At 48.0% G+C, this 23,284-nt stretch overlaps 1 protein-coding gene across 4 annotated transcripts in view; it reads right to left on the bottom strand.

Annotated features, from left to right (window-relative positions):
- Positions 1-22,500, bottom strand: part of PIEZO1 (piezo type mechanosensitive ion channel component 1 (Er blood group)) — an 854,808-nt gene extending 832,308 nt beyond the window's left edge. For 3 of the 4 annotated variants that reach the window (XM_085638610.1, XM_085638612.1, XM_085638613.1), the window contains exons 1-2: positions 22,203-22,500; positions 20,307-20,756 (exon numbers count right to left, since the gene is read on the bottom strand). In XM_085638610.1, the coding sequence (XP_085494736.1) occupies positions 20,307-20,370 (64 nt within the window). In that variant the 5' untranslated portion in view covers positions 20,371-20,756; positions 22,203-22,500. Of the gene's footprint in view, positions 1-20,306; positions 20,757-21,849; positions 21,945-22,202 lie in introns of those variants that run through there. The other variant, XM_085638611.1, reaches the window with a different exon arrangement.
- Between the last annotated feature and the right edge of the window lie 784 nt (positions 22,501-23,284).

Raw genomic sequence — 23,284 nt, 5'->3', positions numbered from 1 at the left:
GTCTTCCCCCACCACCATTCCCCACCGTCAACCCCGTCACTCTGTCAACTCACCAGCCGCAACTGACTAACTACCCAAGAGGAATAAATACATCAAGCCAAACCCAAACAACAAGACTGCAAGTACAGGTGGGATGGCATGGGCAGATATCACCACCAAATGCATTGCAATACGTGCTACAGCGCTGGTGACAAATGCTAGACCACATCAAAAATCAGGCTAGCCTACACCCACCCCGCTAACAAACACATCCAAGACGAAACAAAGGTCACATTATTGGTCCTAAATAGACAGGGACTGTGGACAAATAAATGTGAGATGTAAATAATCTAGTGCCCGTAACCCACAAAATGATATTTAAGAAATAGCTAAAAGAGCTTCAGTGATGATATTTTATGGGTTTAGCATGTTCTGAACTCCAGTTAGAAACATTTAAGTTAATCATGTATTTGATCATCTGCTTCACAGTGGACATTATTAAGGGTTCACAATGCAACAGGTTATGGCTGCTCATTCTTGGATGGGAGCTGTAGTCTGTCAGGAGACCTGCAGAACTAAGGCCAGATACTCATAATAAAAATAAACTTCTAGTTGGAGCCCTCGAACGCTACATGTGCAAAATTCTCTTTAGAGAAACAACAAGTCCTATTACTTGGCCAATCAGTAAAGGCCCAGCCCACATAAATGGGCACATGCTGGACGGACCTCACAAACAATATTAAAATATCCAACATAGAAATACAACTTCAAAAATGGTCAGACCCGTCACAAATCAGTAATAATCTTTCAGACATGTCATCGTTTGTCATCCACACAACAAACCCCAGTTATCCATCTGGACCCAACTTATAAATAGGATTCGTAGAACAATTGAACCCATCAAACAAGTGTGAAGTTGGTTAGAAGCTCTACATGACAATGTAAACAAGGGACAACCACCAACATGAAAATACTAAAACCAAGGACCCAAAGTATCCAAGTGTTACAGTGAAGCAATGTGTAAAATCCTTGGAAAATAAGACAGAAGGTAATTGTGGGAGGAAGTGGAATAATTCAACCTTCTCAACGACCAACAACTGGAATTGAGAACCGGAAGCATAATAGGAAACCATAGTGGTGAATGTTAAGTAAAACCTCTGTGCCCACTAGGAAGACCACCTGCCAGATGTAGTACCCTTGACCTAAAGTCAGCATATAAAGTGATAAACCAGTGGAATGGCCAAGCAGGCTACGATGGCGGACGTGCTCTGCTGAGACTCCACGATCGGGCAGGCACGCGGACAGCACCACATCGTCGAATCTGGCATCTAATCGTCTCACTGGTGTCGGAACAGAAGCTGCACGCAGCGATACCAAAGAACTTTGAAATACTACAGCACTCGCTGAGAAAACTGCAGTTGTTTCACCCCGGGGCCCGATAGCGTCCGCCTTTGCTTTGTGTGTCCGCGCTCAGCCCTGATTCCTACGCGGCTGTGTTCCAGCCACAAAAGAACATCCTCGGGCCGGGAGTGCCTAAGCACGATGACCAGAGAAGACCGGACATGTCAGAGCTCACTCAGCTATAATCAACCCTGCCAGCCGCTGCACGCCCATCATGCTGCAGAAAGGGCTGAAGGCTGTCGGCAGCAGCCCGGCGCAAGTAGCAATGCGACCTCACCTGGTCAGTGAATTTCCTCGGAGAACGTCGGGAGCTACCCCTGAGGTGGACTTTGCCAACACCAACGCGCGGATGACAGGGAACGGCTCGCCCGTGCCCCCCCGGTTCAATAATCGGGGCCGATTCGCGCCGGACTTGCCTGACTTCAAAATGGCGCCCGCGAGCTAAGGAAACAGCCAGACCAACAAGCGAACATCCCCAGGGGACTTTCGTGTGGCATACTAAGAGGTGAGCGGCGGGGATTCGTTCTGATTTAACTGGTGCTGGATGTGCAATTCCCCAGACCGCAACACCTAAGGACAGACCACGCATAGCGACAGCCACTGCCTGACCTTAACATGGAGGCCTCAAAGGTAGATTAAAACCTACGATTACATTACTGCTTCACCTACAGACACAGAAGGCGGGTGCCTGGAACCCCCTCGATGCCCGCCTTGTGCCACTGCACCGCCTATGACGCGCATAACCGCCAGCAACTAGCACAGACACTCTAGGTGTGCAGGGACCCTCTGAACGCCATCCATAACGGGCGATACCACAGCGGAAACGCCAGAAGGGAGAGATTCGTGACGGAATAAATGCTGGGCTCTGGTAACACACGGACCGGTCGTTTACTTCCACTCCCTTGCCTGAGGACATCCTTTCTCCTCTCTCGGAGTCCCTTCAACTGGCGGCGTTTTTCCATGTGGCTCGCGCGTTATCAGGCACGCTTATTACTGCCACGCCGAGTATCTCCGTGGATAACCCGTTGTTGCCCTTGCAATCTTTCTTTATCGATATAAAAATCCCTGCTTTCCCCGTTCTAGTTTTACCTGGGATCAAAATCTAATTATCACGCCGTTGAAATCTCACTGTTGAAAGGTCTGGTTCTGACTTCAAGTCCTCAACATCCTTAACAGCAGATTCTACCCAAGTAAACGCATTGACCCCCGTTCTTTTGAGGCCAGAGCGGTTCCGTCTGTGTCTTCATCTTGACTTATCTGCCACGCCTATAGTTTTCACAGGTCCCAGCAAAAACCCTAAAATTATTTCCTTGTTCGCCCTGAGGAAGGTGGCACCAACATTTCGGTGCGTTCACCGAAACGCGCGTCGGCGCTTCCACGAGGTCCACCCAAGCCCTACTTCCTTAAATTCGAACATGTACCATTTAGCACAGTATTGAATGTTGATATGCTTTTGTCCATATATTGATTACTGTGGCTGTTTGGACCTCTAGTTGGCCATTTGGATTTTTATGTGTCAATGTATGATGTCTGTTTTTATGGCGTGATATGATACCGGTATTAGTTTGTGAGCTTGTGTGCGTTTGATTGTGACTGGGCCCTATTCATATTTGTGTATTGTTATTTTATGTTATTTTTACAAATTACCAATAATCCTATGTATTGAATTTATTTCTCTGAAATTGACTAAAGTGAAAAATAAAACACTAATGAATCTTTCTTTGGCTATGTGCTGAAAGTTCTTTGAAACTGTTTGCTTTGTAGGTCTAGTTTAAGTGTTAGTATACCAATGAGATGATACACTGTACATTTTGAAACATATAGGTAGAGTACCTTCTTCTCTCTTTGATTCTGGTAACACACGCCACACGTGGTGGGGGATAAGAAACAAGTCGAGCGGGGTGCGACTGCCGCCGGAGGTGCCCACCACGAGTGCGACTGGTGACTCGACGGAGCAGGCCCGACCGGGGTGGGAGTGACCAGCGGACGCACTATACACCCTACTTCAAGCGGTCAACTGGAGAGGTAACTTGGCCACAAAGAGGCACCACACCAACTGCACCCCTACCGCCAGTAAAACATGGCACGAAGAACTTCGCCCCATACAACGAAATGGGGAAGCCCAGAGCTACGCAGCATATGACTGTACCAGAAACTGCACCGGAGAACTTGCCGCACACTCATACACTGGCCAAGCTGTCCACGACCCAACCGGAACCGACTATCTCGGACAAACTTGACCAAGTACTAGCGGCAATCGAACTTTCTAGAGTCTCCATGGAGGAGCGACTCGGCACCCTAACCACTGACATCAGTCTCATCCGAGACGATCACAGAAAGCTGGCCGGCAAAGTAAAAGACGGAGAGAAGTCTATAGCAGACCTGCAACCCACCGTTAACGCACAACAAAAAACGCTCCAGACTGTCCTGGGTTGCCTGGTCACCGTGGAAGAGCGTATGGATGATTTGGAGAGGCGCTCGCGGCGCTGCAACATCCGAGTGCTGGGACTTCCAGAAGGAGTCGAAGGGGCACAACCACTCGCATACATGGAGGCCTGGGTGAAATCTTTCACCCCAACCACAGTCCGAACAGCCTTCTTCTCTATAGAATGAGCTCGCCGGGTCCCAGCCCGCAAACCGGCACGCGGAACCCACCCTGGCCGATGCTAGCTAAATTTCTGCACTTACGACAGTGATGCGGTGCTCAGGGCTGCCAGAAGCACGGGCCCCCTCCAGGTGGAAAACAAACACATTATGATCTTTCCTGACTATACTCGGGCGGTGCAGAAACAAAGATCATCGTTCCTAGAGATGTAACGCTGACTGTGGGAGAACAATATACAATATTCATTACAATTCCCAGCCCGACTAAAAATCATTTATGCTGGCTCCACCCAGTTCTTCTCCAATGCCGAAGAAGCGTGCGAATGGGCAGACGACCACTGCACACAACGCTCCACAGAAGAGGCCAAACGGGAGTGGAAACAAAAAGCACCACGCAACAGACAGCGCAGCCCACAACAAACACAAAAACAGAGACTACATGGAAGGAGAGAGCTAACAGAAATCCACGCCCTGGAATCCCCTGGCCTGGGGCAGATCATTCAAGACCGACGCAATGTCCGGCAAGCGGTGGCAGATCTTAGGCCCACCCCGCCGGAGGAAGACAGACTGTGCCCCGCACCTTTTCTCATCGGAAGGAGAATACGATAGCGATGAGACTCAATCCAAAACCGACTGAATCACCTTGCCACAGGTCACCCCACAGACCGCCAATGATATGCACTAATGGAAGCGCAAGTCTGTAATTAGAAGTGACCTGCTCGACTAGTAGACCTATGCTGCCACACACAAATAGAACACACCCGCAACGTGCATCACGTCATCCCTGATGGTCCACAGTCCAGATGACGAACATTGATCCTGCAAATGCCCTGTCGGGACTCCACCTCGTAGGCACAAACTGCCACCCCCATGTATCAATTGTTCACGCTCTAGTTCCATGAGAGTCAGTTTGGACGTATCGGCCCCACTGATAGGTCCCAGGCTTTGGGACTGTTTCCCAACCCCGGTTATTGGTTCACCGTCCCGGTTCACTCTAACCCTTTACCCCTCAGGGAATGCACGCAACAGGGCAGCAATCCTACTCGGATGGACGTCACCGACCTCCATTTCTGATGATCACACAGCTGGGGCACCGCCAGAATCCATGACGCAGCCATCATTTATCACACCAACGTGCACAGGTAACAATCACCGCATACCCAAATGCAGAGCACAGACATTAGTATCATAACCCTAAACACATGGGGCCTCCATACGCCTAGCAAACGGTACTCAACATACTCCTACATGAAACGCCAAAACTCACATATAGCATTCCTACAAGAGACACACACTCACAACGCCAGAAATCAACAAACTACGGGCCAGATGGCGTGGAACCATATGTACCACGTCATACTCTGCATATGTCTGGGTCCTGCCAGGCACCCCATTTCAAGAGCTCCGGAGAGTGGTAGACAAGGAGGGTAGATTTGCACTGCTGGAGGGGCTCTTGGATGGACAATCCATCCTATTAGGTAGCATATATGTTCCGAATGTTGAACAAGACAGATTCTGGGATTCCCTCACTGGGGTTCTAGCCCAATTCGCATCTATCCCACGGATCCTAGGGAGAAGACTACAACTGCACGCTCAATATCGCACTAGACAGATCCCACCCGCCACCACCACACTCTCCTGCTCCGAAACAGACAGAGCACTTTCGAAGATGGATCACGCACTGGGCACTAGTAGAAACATGGAGAGCACACCACCCTCTATCACGACTATACTCGTTCCACTCAATTCCACACAACTTACGGATCCGATTAGATAGATTTTTATGCTCCCCATCACTGATTCCCAAAGTCCAGCACACGGACTACCTAGGCCGAGTTATTTCTGACCATGATGCTCATATATTACGCATTCATTGGAGGCCCCCACGTCCCCCGGTGCCCACTTGGAGCCTGCCACGTGACTGTCTGATGGACCAAGTCTTCAAACACGACCATGGGCAAAACATACAGGACTACTTTACCAACAACGCGGGGACAGCAACATCCAAACTGATAGAATGGGACGCATTTAAGGTAGTAGCTCGGGGAGCATTCATCAAACAAATAGTAGGGGTGAAACGCACACTGGAACGAACACTCACCAGCACCGAAACAAAGTTAGCTACACTCACAAGACGAGAAGATGCAGATGCTGCGGCGCAGGCCAAAACACAGTACACAGCTGCCATGGCAGACTTACGTAAATACAATTTTAGAGCCTACGCCACTCGAATGCATAGGGAGAGAGATAAAAAAGGCACACTCCTAGCATGGCTAGCAAAACAGGACACAGACCCAAAACCCATCACTGAGATAATGGACCCCCTTGGTAACTTAGTGCGATCCCAAACGGACATCTTACGTGCATTTCAACATTATTATACTACGATCTACCGCACCCCGACACAGTTCGGACAGGAGGCGATAGACCACTTTCTAGACCCCTTACCTATCCCACACATCACGGAATCAGACAAAACTACACTAGACGCCGAAATAACGTCAACTGACGTCATCCATGCGATCCGTGCGCTAGCGCGTAGCAAGGCACCGGGCCTAGACGGCTTCCCTCTCGAATATTACATAACCTTCCCTAGGTCCTACCCTCCTAACATACACACAGCTTCTCTATTCCAAGCTTACATCTCGCATTCCAATGGGCCGCTACATATCGTCACCGTTCAAGGTAGAGAGAGGTACAAGACAATGGTGCCCACTATCGCCCCTGATCTTCGCCCTGGCAGTGGAACCTCTGGCTATACAATTACGCCAGGAGGGAACCGAGTGGGGCATCCCCATAGCGGACACCATCCATAGTGTCTCCATGTACGCGGACGACCTCCTCTTATACATCCGAGATATCACCGCGGCCCTCACACCCTTCTGGACAATCCTGATAGTGTTCGCGGAAGCGTCCGGATTTAAAGTAAATTGGGACAAATCCACAATCCACCCACTGCACCCACACCTCGCGCCACATGAAGTGCGAATCGGCATGCAGAGTCTGCCTTGGAGCACAAATGCCCGCCGATATCTTGGCATCCGCCTATACCACTCCCCCAAAGACATTTATGAGGGCAATCATCGCAACGTACTGGCCGGAATCAGATCGGCGGTGGGCTTCTGGAAGAACCTTCCGCTGGCCCCAATCGGCCGTGTGGCCTTACCTAAGATGATCATTGTCCCCGGCTGCCGTACCACTTTACGAATTTACCGGTAATTCCACCCAAGGCCTTTTTCCGCAACCTAGACTCGCTCCTCCGCTCGCTCATCTGGAGGGCAAACAGACACAGGATAGTCCTCACTAAACTACAATTGCCCACCTCACAAGGGGGTCTAGGCACACCCTCCTTCGAGTCGTACTTTCTGGCGGCATACAGGTGAAACACACACGACTCTAGGCCCGGTTCCTACCCCGGAACTCTGCCGCCTGCTGCTCCCAGGCACCAAGCCACGGCGGACATATCCGCTGCAGGTATCGGTGGCCCGTAGATGCATGCAAAGAATACACCGCATGTCGGCAGAGACCCCACACTACTCCCCTCGGCTGCCGCTGGTCGGTTGGCCCAGACAGGAGAAATACTTCACTACTACCATGCTCCGTATATGGACGGAATGTGAGTTAACGGAGGCTGAATCTCTATTCGCAGATGGGCAGCTCAGACCTTATTGCCAGCTCATGGAGGACTACGATCTCCCCTCGGGTCAGTTTTTAATCCACCGACAGCTACTAGAAAATTATCGGCCACACTCTAACCTCTCTACAGGCGAGCCAGCAACACACCCGGTCATTCGTGCCATCCTGTATATGGGTACGGGCCGTCACCTAGTCACGTGGCTTTATAAGTCCATAAGAGAACTCACAAATAAACCCCTTTTAACCATACGAGCCACATGGGAAGATGAACTTGAACGTCAATTACACGACAAAGAATGGGAATTGGCCCTTGTCTACTCCAAAAAAGTATCTAGAAATGCACGCTTCAAAAATATACAGTTCTATGTTCTACATAGAGCGTACCAAACACCAGCACGCCTGCAACGGTTCTACCCGGACACCCAATTTCTCTGCCCCAGGTGTCATTCACCAGACGCCCACTTCCGCCACATGTTCTGGAGCTGCCCCACCTTACAACCGTACGGGACTATAATCCTCGAGACACTCAAAGAACTCACAGGTCTTACAGATATACACACTTGGGAGGCAATCGCACTCTGAATATTCCAAAGACCAAAGATACACAAAGTGCCCGTCCGCTTCATATCACTAGCAACACTACTAGCAAAAAGAAGTATCGCCATGCACTGGCGAGTCCCATTAGGCCCCCCAATAGAGGCGTGGATGGGAGCGGTACAGAAATGGGAGACAGCAGAAAAAGAAACACTAAGGGAGGAGGAGGTAAAAGGAATGCGAAAACATCCTATATCCATGGAGTGGGCCCTGTTATTATACAGTTCAAGCAACTACAAATGCGTACCGACCTTGGCAGCTCCCAGCACAACTCAGCAGACTCGGAAGCACGAACTTCAATTGGAAATACGCAGGACACTGCCCCCACCGCCCCAACCAACACATGATGCACAAAAACTCCACAGTGCACTGCACCGTATACTGCAACTGACAACGTTGTCCAAATGATAGCCCATAAGCAATGCTGTGACACACCTACAGACTATAGCGGACGTGACCCAGACGCCCTATCCAATGCAAACACCCCGACTCCCTCCTCAATACATTCACACTTTTTACTCCCCAGTTCCTCCAGACATCACTTTGCGAAGAGAATATGTAGACAATTAGACAGATGCCCCCCCTAGAGTAAATGATATACGTCCTACTACTGAACAGCAATACTACTGTAGTTCAAATAATTGGAATGAGATGCAATGTGATTTTATTGCAAAACTGTTAATAAAAATATTTCCCAAAAAAATAAAGTGATAAACCACTGCTATCTGATAACGGGGCAGCCGCTGAAGGAATCTCAAGTATGGTCAGGGAGTGGGTCCAATCAATCATCAGCAGTTGTAAAAAGGGGGTAAGAATAGCATTCTCTGAACAAAGTGTAAGGTCCATTTAACTTGTGCCCCAGGGTAAATCCCCATACATGTGGCCATTAACGTAGTGAATAAGCAACATGTGCTGAAGTTCCAGATGTAAGCGGAAGACACAAATTCACCCGTCTTGGCAATGGAAAAAGAATCAATGCCACCGAGTGCTGGACCACATTATTTACTAGATGATGGCAGAACTTCCTATGTCTGATGCTGGGAGGCACAAAGGATGGAATCGCCCTATCCCATTCACCACCACCTTTGATAACAGTCTAACCCACAATCTAGATGTGATCTTTTATTTGGACCTGCCCTTCACTGCGCTAGTAAACGCAGTGATCAAAGGGAGCATCTTTCAAATGTTCCAACGGTAAACATCGTTTACCCCGAAACCGGAACCCCGCATGCCATTACAACACTGTTCTTACAACGCATGCCATTACTCCACAAGTCAGAACAACGACTTGCTCTAGGGGTCAGAAGGTGTTGGATTTAAAATCCAACACCTTCCCTACTGTTGCACAGACAGGAGTTGGAATAGTAAATTATACTATTCCAACACCCAGCGCCCCCACGCCCCCCACAGAGCAAGTTGTACCGACTTGAGTAATGGCATGCGTTGTTACAACGCAGTCATTGTAACAACCGTGTTGTAATGGCATGCGGAGTTCCAGTTTGCGGGAAAACGAGACATATTTGTTCCAACTTCACATAGTCCTAACGCAGCCCTAAAAATAAAAAATAAAGATAGTGGAGCAACCACAGCAATGATCTAATAGGAATTTTGGGGTTTTGAGTCCTACTTAACAAAACTTGTATGAAACAGTCTCATTGGAACGGCTGTTATTAGAAAGCAGAAGTAAATTCATAGTTCAATTCACAATACACACGACATTCTGGAATTACATATGATTTACATATTTAAGCAGCCGCGGCATGCAACGAAGAGACCATCTGAAAGAATGCATGCAAATGGCAAAGACATGCAAATCAGTCCATAGATGTATGTAGACCTAGAATCGTTGTGAACACTGAGGGCACCTATAACATTCACTACTGCGCTTTCCCATCGCTCTTCTGGGTCTTAATGAGTGCCCGTCGTTGTACTGTTCCACTTACCCCTGCAGCTGCCATTTAAAACAGGAAATGCGAAGGGAAAAAACATGGGAGTAGACCCCTATATGTAGAGGAACCTACAATCTTGGACACTCTCTACCCCCAAGAGTGCAGCCTGATTAACTTGTCTTCAGGAACTTTCTGAAAAGTTAACTATTCTATGCAGAGGCCAATTGAGAACTGTGACGACAAGACAAGCATTTGTAACCCCAAATGTCTTTTTAGGTATCTATTCTCTGCTGATGAAATATTTTTGCAATAAGTGCCGCAACTTGAAGTGATATGTTTACTACTGGAGAAAATTACTTAAAAATAAATGCTTCTTGATTAACACTGCTCATTTTATTAATTTGGGTGGGAGGAACAAATGGACTTTCAGAACAGTTGTACCCAGCTGAGGTTTTTGCAAATCCAGTTTTGGCAGAGCAGGTGATGTAGGCACAAGGTGAATAATGCAATACTACCAGCGTCACGCCGTTGTTCAAGATGGGGTAGTCAGGTTTTAATTTAGGTTTCTTAGTCCCTAATGCAGAATTTTCAAACCATAAAAGTAGCAACATTCATGGGAAGTATGCCCCAAATGCCTGGGTAGCTGAACGCCCATGCCTTGTATAATTCATGCATGAAGTCTATACAAGCATTGGCAAAGCCAAGGCATATAGATGAAATGTGCTAAAGCATGCAGCTTTAAAACATTAGAACGAGACACCTGTGGAGTGGACCGTGATGGATATAGTTATAAAGTACTCTCACATGCAGGTCAATGCAAGCCTTCAAGTAGACATGGACGGATACACCCAAACAGCCAGCGGCATCAGGTGAGAGTTGAATACACCGCTGGGCTGAGCCAAGACGTGATTGACGAAGTCTCCAGCAAATGGCTGTAAGAAGCTGGTCAAAGAATGCCAATGGTTGAAAGGGGAGGACTCAAAGCTCACTCTATATATATTGTTAGCAATGGATTGGTTTGACGACTGTTGCCAATCAAAACCCAGACATTAAAAACAAGCATTGGCATAGCCAATAGGTCTCGTCTTTGGGACCTTGTAAGTGTTTAGCCATGCAACAGTTGCATAACTAAATACTTATAAGGCCCCAAAAGCGAGACCTATTGGCTATGCCAAGCGGCCGTGCGGCCGCAAAAGTGATCGCGATCAAACATCAAAGCGGCCGTGCGGCCGCGAAAGTGAAAGTACTCGCGTCAAGCGCGGCGCGCGCGGCCGCGCACATGAACTGTAGGTCTAGGCTGGCCTGGTAGCACTTTTTGGAGCCCTCTCAAAAAGTCTCGCCAGAGCAGCGCATGCGCTGGGTCAGGTGAGACCTAAAAATGTATTCAGGTTTGCGGCTGGATTCCTAAGACTATATGCTCTTTCAAAGAAAATGGACTACAAAGAGCAAAGGGAAATAATCTTACTGTCATGCCTTGCCATACTCCGAGAGAAGAGGGGTCAGGGTACACCCCATCTCAGTGCCCAGAAAGGTTACTGGTGCCATCCTTAAAGCAGCATAACCTATTGAAACTTTCAAACAGCAGAAAGAAACTGGAGGAAGAAAGGAGTAAACCAGCCCCAAACAGAGCAAAGATTTCTGAAAGGAGGAAGTTTTTGGCATGATTATATTTTTTCTAGCACTGCAAAGTATGTTGCTGTTATATCATCTTCAAAATTATAAAACAAGACAACAATCTGAAAGAATAACCTTAATTCCATTAAGAGCACCTGGCGATGCCAGACTTATGAACTTCTTAAGTAGGAAAGGTCTTCAACGCACTCTTCTCAACATACTGGCATGCGTTCTTTATTTGTCAACGCGCATAGCCTCCCTAAACATTCCGGTACTTGCAGCGGTAAATATTTCCAAGCTTCTAACCTGAAAGTGGATGGAAGTTCTTAGTTTCTCTTCATATATTTATAGTAAACAAAGTTCTCGCATGTCAATGTGGAGCAATGGTGCAGGACGACCAGCGTCAGCTCCTCCGCTATGGCATGCATGAGAGCAGCTTCAGGATTGGCCGCAGGGGAGTCTGTGCCTACAGTGTAGCCTCAAGAGGGGCAGAAGACAGACGGAGGGGTGGGCTATAGGCCGCAGGTAAGTTATTTTATTTCCCCCCGTTGCCGTCTCTCGACACTCTCCTCTGACACCGGCCACTCCTGAGTACGGCCTTGCTCCGAACCTATATCAAGATTGTAGTCTCTGCAGCATAATAAAATATTACAGGTACAATAACTCACGAAGGTGCAGAAAGAATGCCTCATGGGGCACTCCTGTATGCAGAGGAACCGGAGTTACTATACAGTCAACACAACAGTGGTTCCTTCAGAATTATTCAATATGCATTTCCATATATATCGCTGCAGATCATTGAATGAATTAGCAAATAATTATAATCCTAAGTACAAATCAGCCCTACATATATGCACACAAAAAGACAATTTATGTTGCAGTCAATTAAATATTTATGACTCAAGAGTGCTTCAAATAAAAGTGAGCTGGTGCAGTGCAAGTGAGTTGTGAAGAAGTGGCTATTGAGAATATGCCAACAGGTCTTCACAGCACTCCTATTGGCTGCAGTATCAAATACTGGTCAGGACACAGTTCTCAATTAACTCAATTGTCTCTCAACAGTGTTAATTTAGTAAATGCAGTCCAATATTGGAATTAAAGTCAGCATTTCGTCCCGGGAGCCAATCCTCTGAGACTGTCTTCTTCAGTACAAAGTTTTGCCCTAGCAGTAAAAAATGCAGCCAAAAGCAGAGGAATGGAAGGAACAGTTGGGTTTCACTACATCCCAACTTGGAGGCAAAGATGGGTTCAAACGACAGACTAAAGGCTTGTGCACTGCCACAGCAAACAAGACAGGAGCTGAGGCCAGCCCGCGAAGGTGAACGAACTCACTGATGACATGAACTACTTTATATTACTCTTGCAAACACTTTTGGCAAGATGGCTCAATGCACTTGCTGCTGACATCTGGTGTGACCTGCAGAACTAAATCACAGCAAGGCCGAATCATCAATTCATCCTTCACAGGTGAGTACATGTAGGCTGGTTAATAGTAACACCGTCTATTTAAAGCGCTTAAATGGCACAAATGCAAGCAGGCATAGAAACTAATTATTTTTGCTAGTTCGTTTTATTTGTTTCTCAACCGCGACGGAGGAGCGTCGCCCCCCGCCCTCCTTCCCCCCAAAACAGCAGGAAAATACAAATAAAAGAGCACTTGTTTTATTTTTCCTTGCCTGCGGAGTCTTGGGGGCGGGGCCTGGTGGTGACAGGCACTGAAGGGAGTGGTAGTGAACTCCCATCACTGCGCATGACGGTTTGGCCGGCCGCCTCATGCTAGCCAAACCATCATGCGCAGTCAAAGCTCTCTCCAACCCAGCAACGCAGCTGCGTTGGACAGAGCAGTCACAGACTCACAGTCTGTCCTGGAGCGCAAATCGAGGGTGCTCAGGCCAATCCGGAAGCTGCTTTCATGTGCGAGAGCAGCTTCAAGATTGGCCGCAGGGCATTCTGGGAGTCTGTGCCTTCCTGAAGAGGTGAAGAGGAGCAGAAGAGCTTGGCAGGGATGGCTGGAGGTAAGGTTTTTTTAAATCTGCCGCGATACCTATTGCCCCTCCCCCTTACCTCCCACCCGCCCCTCCTCCTGAAAACTGGCCGCTCCTGTTTGTTAAGAAGGGTCATGTCTGGTTTCAAGAGCTTAAACATATCTAAAACAGTGACATACAATACTCTACAAGAGAAAAACGCTTCATGTATTGTATACAATAACAGGATATTCTTAGGTAGTCATCTAAGGTCTTACTTCTAGGTGATAAACTTTAATGAACAGTTACAAATATGAGGGCTATTTCCCCTTTCTCTTATGCGTACTATTTTTATGGACTGTAACAACTGTATTTTGGCATAATTATCAAAGACAGTTATGAATGTGATAAGAAAGCTTCAATACCTCTGCTGGGCAGACCCTCATATCCCTTTCCCCAGTGATGGGAGGGGTGGTGCAGAGGTTGGATTTAAACATATTATCAAGACTAACGAATTAGAAGAAATCTGCTTATGCATATTTGTTTCCCAAACCAGCCACTGGAAGCATAGCCAGGGACCTAGAGTGCAGAGGTGGAGACACGAATTCCTTAAGTGGGCGGCGAGTGAAAGTGTGATCAAGCTACGACTGGCGCATAGGTACCAGAAAGAGACGATGTTGGAAGTGGCGCGAGCCTGGGAGGCACTAGTTGAAGCATTACACGGGTCTGGAGGAGACCAAGAAGATGAGCCTGCCCACAGATAGACCACAGGTAGTAAACAGCGCAAGGGAGGCTGAGAGGACTGAAAGCACAACCGGAGGAGAGGGAGATGGGTGGCAAGGGGAGAGAAGCCGAGCAATGGCAAAGGCGCACAGAGAGCATACACCTATAGATCAAGACACATTGAGATTAACTGCTGTTGGGGGAGCACACTGGTGGGGAGGGGAGGGGAGGGGTGGGTAGGAATAGAAGTTATGGAGTTGGGGAAGATTAAGGGGAATAGAGATAAAGGAGGGTGGTAGGGCAGAAGTTGGCGAATGATAGGCAACGAGAGTGTGGGTAATAATGTAAACTTTTGTGGTTGCATAATATGACAACTATGTAGGGGTGAAGGGAGGAGCACAGTACTCCTGAGTATTGAATGCATCAATTGTGAAAGAGATGATGCTGAGATGGAAATGGAAAATATTTTAAAAAAATTGTTAAAAAAAAGAAAAAAAAAATGCATATTTGTTTCCCAATTTTTTATCTAGATAGAAAACTTGTTTTCTTGTGTAGAAATCTCTCTCCTACACCTTTTGAATATATGGGGGTGCTTTTATATTTTACTCCAAACACACACCTACTCTGGACTATTCTGAATTACAATACACTAGGGGGGGGGGGGGGGAGGATACATGGGAGCTGCTTGTGAATATCCACAAAGTTACAACAGCTTTGACAGCGTTGTCAATATTACCAGTGATCACCCCTGAACATCCTTTATGAACCCCAGTTTCCACATTCCTTTTTTAAAAGTATGACTGTGGCGATCTTTATTGTCTGAATCAGTCACATTAAGTTGGAGTTGACATTTTTGCACATCAAACTTGAGTAGGTAAACATTCCTGGGAATCTGCCCATCAGTCGAGTCTTGAGGTGTTGCAGCAAGTACCGCAATGGGAAGACTGAATGCGCCCTATGAGGTGAACCTACCCGAACGTGCTATTCATGTAAGTACATCAGACACAGATCCTGGTGCACCTAGACTCGGCACTTCAGTCACCATGTGCACCATTTGCTGTGACCGACTAACTCTAATGTTGTTTATTTGAACCTCTGTGCCTTTTAAGTGTGCCTTTTAAGTGGAGTGTTGTGGCTCACTGGTTAGAGGCAGCAGACCCGGAAGCAGAGGACGGCCCAGGACCAGGGTTCAATTCCCGACGTGGCAGGGTCGTGGACCAGGGCCAGCGGACTCGATAACTCTCGCCTCGGTGCCTACTCTAACCAGGGATCACACTCGGCAACTCTGGACATTAGCTTGCCTCATCTCCACAACGGCCCCCCACATTCGCCGGGGATGCCTGGTTTCACCTTGGAGATACCCAGGAGGGACCATCTCACAGGGATAGCCAGGACGGGTTCCCCAGCGGTCTACAGCGCCACGACGCCTCAGGGCAGCAGTGCGCTTTACAAGACACATACATTTACATTTACAGTGCCTCAGGGCTCTTTAAATGAGCAGAATAAGACATTATACCACTATATACAAAACTTCTCCTCCAAACACATAAAAACACCTTTACCGCACAAATCTTGTTTTGTCTTTTTATACTGCACATTCAAGGAGAAACAAGAATTAACAAAGCCAGGAGGTCTGGCTTTAGTGAGCAAATGCATGTAAACACAGACATCCGCAAATGCGGTTTACATGCCAAGTAAGCACAAATTATGTTTTTTTCACATTAAAGCATGCCGTATTGGCTTTGCCGGTGCTGGTAAGAGAAATACAAATAAGGATTGTTTCAAGTATAAAATGCATATAGTAAATAAAGAAATGAAGGGGAGATAAAGAGTGACAACTGAGTGTGCTTTACAGATGTGAAATAGACCCTCGTGCATTCCATTTGAAACATTTCCTAGAAGACTCACCAAATAGCCAACAGCATGATGTGACTAGGCACCACTTCTCTGGGTGGAGCCAATGCCCACTCTACATCAGTGCTTAATTTGAGCTAATGGTTTCTGGTGTTAGGCACCGGCACCTAATTGCCAGCACCAGGGCTTATGACAGTCTGCCACATGGTGGCGCTTTCTAGCTAATTTAGGTATGAGCACAACATCCGTTTTTTAGTTCAATTTACATTTACAATGAATAATACCTGCCTCCAAGCCATTCTTATAGCTTTGGGGGCCTGGTATAGTATGAATGTCACACTTGTAAGAGTGTGATGGTCAGTAGCTGTGTTTGTAGTGTCATTGGCAGCTGGTAGGGGCAATGTGTGGTGCAAGCAGCAGTGGCCTCGTGACGAGAGCCCCGGCATTCATTCTTTTACAAACTAAGCGCTGCGTCTACATATATTTTAAAGAATTGGTAACAGATTTTGCAGACAGCTTTGCTGTCAAGCCAGACCTTTAGTAGAAAGACGCCGGAGCTTCCCGCAAAAGGATAACGAGATATCTGCAATATTATCAATGCAGGGATCCCGAAGAAACTAATTCATGGGTGTCAAAAAGGCAAGACGGGTCGGCTAAATGTGACCAAACATTCTCACACATAATGAGAACATCGAACAGCAATGAAAGTGCTTCACTGACTTCTATTGGAGGCCAAGCTTAAAGTTTGATACCCTCTACACTGTCCACAAAGCATGTTGAGGAAAAGCCTAGACATTTACAGGGTATACAACCACCACTGAACCTTAGCTCTACAACCGTGCACCACTTTACCAAACAATCTATCAAGAGTCACCAACCAGGGCCGGACTGGCCATTCCGTCTCTCTGGAATAACCCCAGTGGGCTGCAGGCTAGAGGGCTGTTGTCAGAGTAGGATTGGCTGCCGGGTCAAAACAATTAAAGCCTGCGTGGCATTTTACGAATCACATCCACTTGCATTTTGAGGCTGGTTTGAATATTTTGCAAGGTCTCATTTAGCTTTCCTGTCTGGACCGTCTACCACAGGGCTACAACTCAGTGCTTCGAAAGGCCCGTCCAATTAAAGTGCAGTGTTACAGCACAGATTGTTCCTGGCTGGGTCTCTTCTGGGCAAGAAAATATCATCAATGGTCCCCATGCACTCGCTGAAAACTCCCTACTGTTAGTCTGTGATTTTACTGTACTTCAGAAGATATATATATATATATATATATACACACACACACACACACACACACACACACACACACACACACATACACAAGGCCAATAGGTGGGGCTTTAGCAAGGATGCTGTGCCTGGTTTCATTTTATTGTACAAATATATGCACAAAATGGCAAAAATATAAAAATAAAGAGGTGGCCCAGCAACCCTGAAGTGTACTCCCTTTCAGGCTACACATTTGCTGTCGCTCACATTGCAAGGCAGTCAGGGACGAAAGTGGGCTGGTCCAATACCCAATGTTGCATGCTGTGGTTGTTGGAATCAATGTGTGAAAGACATCTGAACAGGTCTATGAATGAACAAGGCTAACAGACAGCCCCAAATCGATGTCAATATGTACGTATGCTTAATAAGAATTTTGGGGAAACAAGGGGCAGCTAAATCTGTATCTAGATGGCTAGACCTCAAATAACGATTTAATGGGCAGCTGTAAGAGCCTCTGTACGTCCTAAAACTATGTCCATGCCTCCAAAGATGCCCTAGTAACAGTGCTTGATTTGAGCCGGTGGTTTCCAGTGCTCAGTACCGGCACTGAATTGTCAACACCGGCACTTGTGGCAGTCTGCCATAAAGTGGCACCCTCTGGCTAATTTAGAGATTACCACAATAGCACTTAATTATTAATTCAATGTACATAAAAAATGACTAATGCCTGCAGCGGAACTCATTCTTTTAGCTTTTGGGGGCCTGGAATAGTGCGAATTGTCTCACTTGTAGGAGTGTGATGGTTGGTAGCTGTGTTACTATCATTGGCAGCGCTGCCAGGGGCAATGTGTGGTGGTAGCCGCAGTGGCCTTGTGACAAGTGCCCTGGCACTTATTTTTTTTTTACAAATTAAGCACTGCCGAGTAATTACTATCACACCACCTTTAAAATAAGAATTAACCAAGAAGCAAGCATATAACAAGAAACTAAAATACACATGAGAAGCAGAAACCTACTGAGAGAATGTTATGCATCTGGGAAGTGGCGCCCGAAACGTGACAACCAGAGGCCTTTGAGCCAACCCCCCCCCCCCCCCCTTCTGTCTACCACACTCAGATCTGCAGATTAGATCGGGCAACAATTTGGATACAAACAATACAATGTAGCAAAAGAAGAAGTCTGTGAGACACAAAGCAACTCATAGTACACGAATTAACATAGTTCAGCTGCAGAAAAAACACACGGAAGAGGCGTTGCTTCAGAAAAATCACTGACGTGATGAACGAACAAACAAGAAATGTCCCATGGGCACTGACCGAGCCCACTCACCCTGCATCCCACTGATGGGTATTAAATGTCACTGAAAACGAGGTTATTAATTGCACAGATGAAATGAAATCGCTTTAAATACGGAGTGACGCGTTGTCTACCAGAAAGAGGGGCTTTCCCTCTCTATGATGGGCGGCAGGAGGAAAGAGACAAGAGGTCTGAATGATAAACAAACAGCGACGGATACAGTTAAACCAGCTCACTGGGTCACTGCATAACTTGCACAAAGTCAATATTTGAACCCCCTTCTGTATCTCAGCCTCGCATCTTGGTAAAAGAGAGGCCCGCGAATGTCTTAAGTTGTCCCTTAGATTGTCACCTGACATTTGGTACTTATAGTTTCGCTTTTCCGGTTACAAAACTTGGACTACATATCCCAGAGTGCCAAAAAGAAGCAGGCTTGTACGAGCAACTCACGCCTGACACCGACAGGCCGCTCAGCCAAGCCACAGCTATAACATTTTAGTTGCCTTGCTTCAAACTGATCAAAGTGCCTAGACACACCGGAAGTGATACCGTGTGCTATGCACATGCAGAGTTTTATTTGTTACAGGTGGCTGCAGGAACGGAATTCCTCGCCCCCTGGGGCTGTTCACCCTCCCCTGAACCTGCAGTCACAGACTCAGTGGCCTCGAGACCTGTGGGCGCGCGCCTAATGCTGCAGAGCCGGGCGGCTCACTGCGGGTAATTGCGTTAATTAGCTGCCGATTACATTCAAGTCTCCCACAGCCAGGGAACAGAGCGGACAGGACCAAGCATGTGTGCGAAAGGGTGATTAAGGGCGCCTTGAGGCGCACCCGAGGCAGGACCCGCCCTCTCATACATTCACGCGCTTCACAAACACACTCGGACAGAAATTATGTCCTGGCACCAAAATAAAAGTGGCCCTCCTTCGCATATCAGGGCAGTTTTTAACTTGTAAAGACACGCTGTGTAGATATATGTATGACAGCTCCATCGTGTGACAGCAACATGGCTCGAGGATGTTAAAAGGTATTTTTACAACCCAAATTAATGGCACTTTTTGTTGACTAATGCAGGATAAAAGGCCGAGCTAGCTCCGTGGATTTAAACCAGTGTCCCCAATGTCTCACCAGCACCTGCAGCAGGGGTGCTAGCCAACTGAGCTACCGTGTAGGCTTCCGCCATGGCACCCCTCTGCTCCTGTTCACACCCTGGAGCAAGGCCAGTTCTTCCACCTAAAATGCAAGTACACACCAGCCTGGTACTGCGAAGGGCCTGTACTCTCCCTTTAAAAGTATCGAGACCTTGCCGAGAAGTGCTGGTACTCAATTTCGAATGAAAGAAGTGCAGTACTCTGTATCCCCACTTAACAACCACGTGTGATTCTGAGCACAACACTTATCTCACCACCGCACGTCTCTTTCATCAATGAGCTAACAATGCCAACAGTAGGCGCTACAAAAACAGACCAGACCGGCACCTGTACAGGTGTTGGGATAAGCAAATCACAGACACAGAGTAAAAGTTGGAAGAAAAGTGGCCTTACCTGCCAGAAGAGAGAGCGGCAGCAGAAGCCAGTAGAGGAACCCACACAAGACCCGCAGCTCCATGGCCGGGTTCCCTGCGCGGGGGTGAGGGGTCACCCCGGAGGAAGGCGATCAGGCACTCGGCATCACCGCCCAATCTTTGCCAGCCAGCGGGGTGAGCAGGTGATTACGAGGTCGTTCCTTCAGAGCTCCAACATAAATCCACTCGGTCCGGTATCCAACTGAAAGCGCCCCGAAGAAGGGCCCGGCCGTGCCCGCAGGACAGTCCCAAAGGAACGAGGGCTTTGATGCACAGCGTGAGCAGGAAGTGGGTGGCAGAGAGGGGTGCCCGCAGGAGCTGCTCCTTCTTGAAAACTTCCCGCTGGTTCTGTAACCGGGCGCTGCACTCCGCGATCAGTGGAAAATCCGCCTCATGTGGAGGAGGGGGCGAGGGGCTGCTGCTTCCAGACCTGCAGAAAGGGAGAGCAGAGGAGAGTGACTGGGGGGAGGCAGTGCCACGATCTTCCAATGCCCAGGTCTGCCACACATGACCAGCCTGCTGGCTGTGACTGATGTATACCTTTCGCATGTGTCAGCACGGCCCCTGAATGTATCACGTGGAGCCCAACCCCAAACTAGTGAAAAGTACCTTTTGTTCTCAAACTCTCCTCAGAGAACTCCAGTTTCACACGTCCACGTGAGAGTGACTCGTGAATGTAAGTTATTTTGTATTTGCACTCTGGAATTTGTAGTCCTGCAGATATCATTTCAAAATCAGGACTGCAAGTCCCATAATGCAAAGTAAGCCCTGGGATAAATGAGGCACTGGAATATGCATCGTCCTGTGAGACACTGGAGTTCGGAGGCTTCCTCGTTCAGTAGCCGCTCATCCTTGCCCCCCCTTTCTATTGGCCTCGCGGCCAGTTTACTAGTGAATGGATCACCTTCCCCCCCTACTCTTCCACTCCCCGCGCTGATATCCCAGGGATACCAGAATGTCATTATCCGGACCTCCTGTCACCGAAGATACAAGTATCAGCGAAGTGTAGTCCGATAACAGAAAAGGGCATTCTGGAAGTTGCAGTACTGTTTCCCCTCATATAGGCTAAAGTTCACAAGAAGGAGGGTGGATGGAACATGCTGTACCCGGTGACACGGCGTCATCTTGTAATGTCACCAGAGCCTCTCTTGGGACCACCCGCTGTCTAAACCTCCTATCTCTGCTGACCCCACACCAGGAGACTTTACCTACAAAAAGGCGCGTGCATGCCGGGACTACAGGTCTCTTCTTATCTATATCCACCTGGTTCCGGGCACAGAAGACCCCCCGGTTAGAACAAGCTCAATACAGGGCAGGTCTGTGGGGATATCGATGTCAGCACATGGCGGGGGGCGGGGAGATAGGCAGGCAGCCTGGAGGGGGCACCAACGCCACAACAGTGCAACTTGGGGAGGAGGGCCCCCTCACTGCAGAGAAGACAAGCTAGGGGGAGTGGCACCCATTTTACTGCATGGCAGGCGGGCAGCACCCACCTCATTACAGGACAGGCAGGGAACGCTCACCTCACTGCAGGGGATTCTGGTCAGAACCCTTCCACCCCTTTACAGCATAGACTGGAAGAGAGGGTGCAGCCCCGTGGCCGAGGGGCACAGAGTTATGCCAACTCCTTACTTGCCCAGTAACTTATGGGTTGGGAAACACCCTCGTTCCCTCCCACCGAGTACAATAGGATCAGCACTTAGCTCGTCTGCCTACATGTGGCTGACATGTGCACCCCTCCTTCGCCCCGCCCCCTTCCTGCGGTTCAAGTCCTTGGCACACACCACGTCAGGGTGAGTCTGTCTGTGCACAGGAGAAAGCCTCCCCCGCCCCCACCCAACGAACCCAAACACACTCGTTTCCCATAGCTACGTACCTCCTCCTTCCTGTCTGTAGCCGTGCCATGCCCCGGGCTCCTATCTCCGGGGGTTTAAGGCTCCCGGGGCTCCTCGCCACAGTAGGGCCACATCTTAAACTGACCTTTCCTCTTCGGGGTGAAGGGCGGTCACATGCCCTGCGGACCTCATACAGAGGCGGGAAGGGGGATGTCTCTTGAACTACTGCGCGTGTTCTCTTCTAGGTCCGTTGGAGTTAGAGTATAGCGCCTAGAAGCCGGCTGCACGGTTGGCTCCCCGGCGATGCAGCTGGGACTCTCCACGAACTTCTGTCTGTGCACGCGTTCTCTGGCCGGGCCAACTACGTCAAAGTTGCACTTAGCAGAAAACATTCACCAGCCACTGCTTTCTGTGCGTGGGGGAGACCTGCATTCCAACAGCAGCAGCGCCACTTAGCGAAGAGTCGAGGAAAACACGCCCCTCGAGGACTAATGATGTTAGATCGCTGCAAAACCCCATCCGTCTTTTCTTGCTGGAGCAACAGTGCCATCTAGCGACAGACACGATAATGGCCTCCCAACTCACGTCACAGAGAAGTAGCTTCGCTGGTTGTTTGTGACGAGTTCAAGGGGGATCCCCTAATTCGGAGTATCGAGCATTAATAAAAACAAAGCTTTAAAAATATGTTTTCTAGCACCTTTAGGCTGACGGCGATTTTGGTTATTTGCATTGCCTCACTCTGTGTTCGGTGCAAATGTTTTTACGTCCATGTTTTCCACTCTACCCAAATGAGCACACAGATACTGCACCTTCTTTATTTTGTATTTATTTAATGTAGCTTTATGTAGCGCAAACTTTACCCAAAGGTGTCGGAGTGCTTTACAAAAGGATCAGGTAAGTTACAAAAGGTACACAAGATCGACTAAACACGCTAACAAGTTACATATATACAGTTACAAAAGTCACACAAGATGGACTAAACACAGCAACAAGTTACATATATACAGTTCCAACGCTTACAAGTTGCATATATATATATATTGTAAAATAATAAAAAGGTGTTCACGTTAGGTTAAAATAGGAGTAAATTACATATTTTAAAGTTGACCTCATGCGAGTGCTA

The sequence above is a fragment of the Triturus cristatus genome, chromosome 12 (assembly GCF_964204655.1).
Source record: "Triturus cristatus chromosome 12, aTriCri1.1, whole genome shotgun sequence".
Lineage (NCBI taxonomy): Eukaryota > Metazoa > Chordata > Amphibia > Caudata > Salamandridae > Triturus > Triturus cristatus.
The sequence above is the reverse complement of the archived record's forward strand: the minus strand, read 5'-3'. Positions and strand labels throughout refer to the sequence as shown.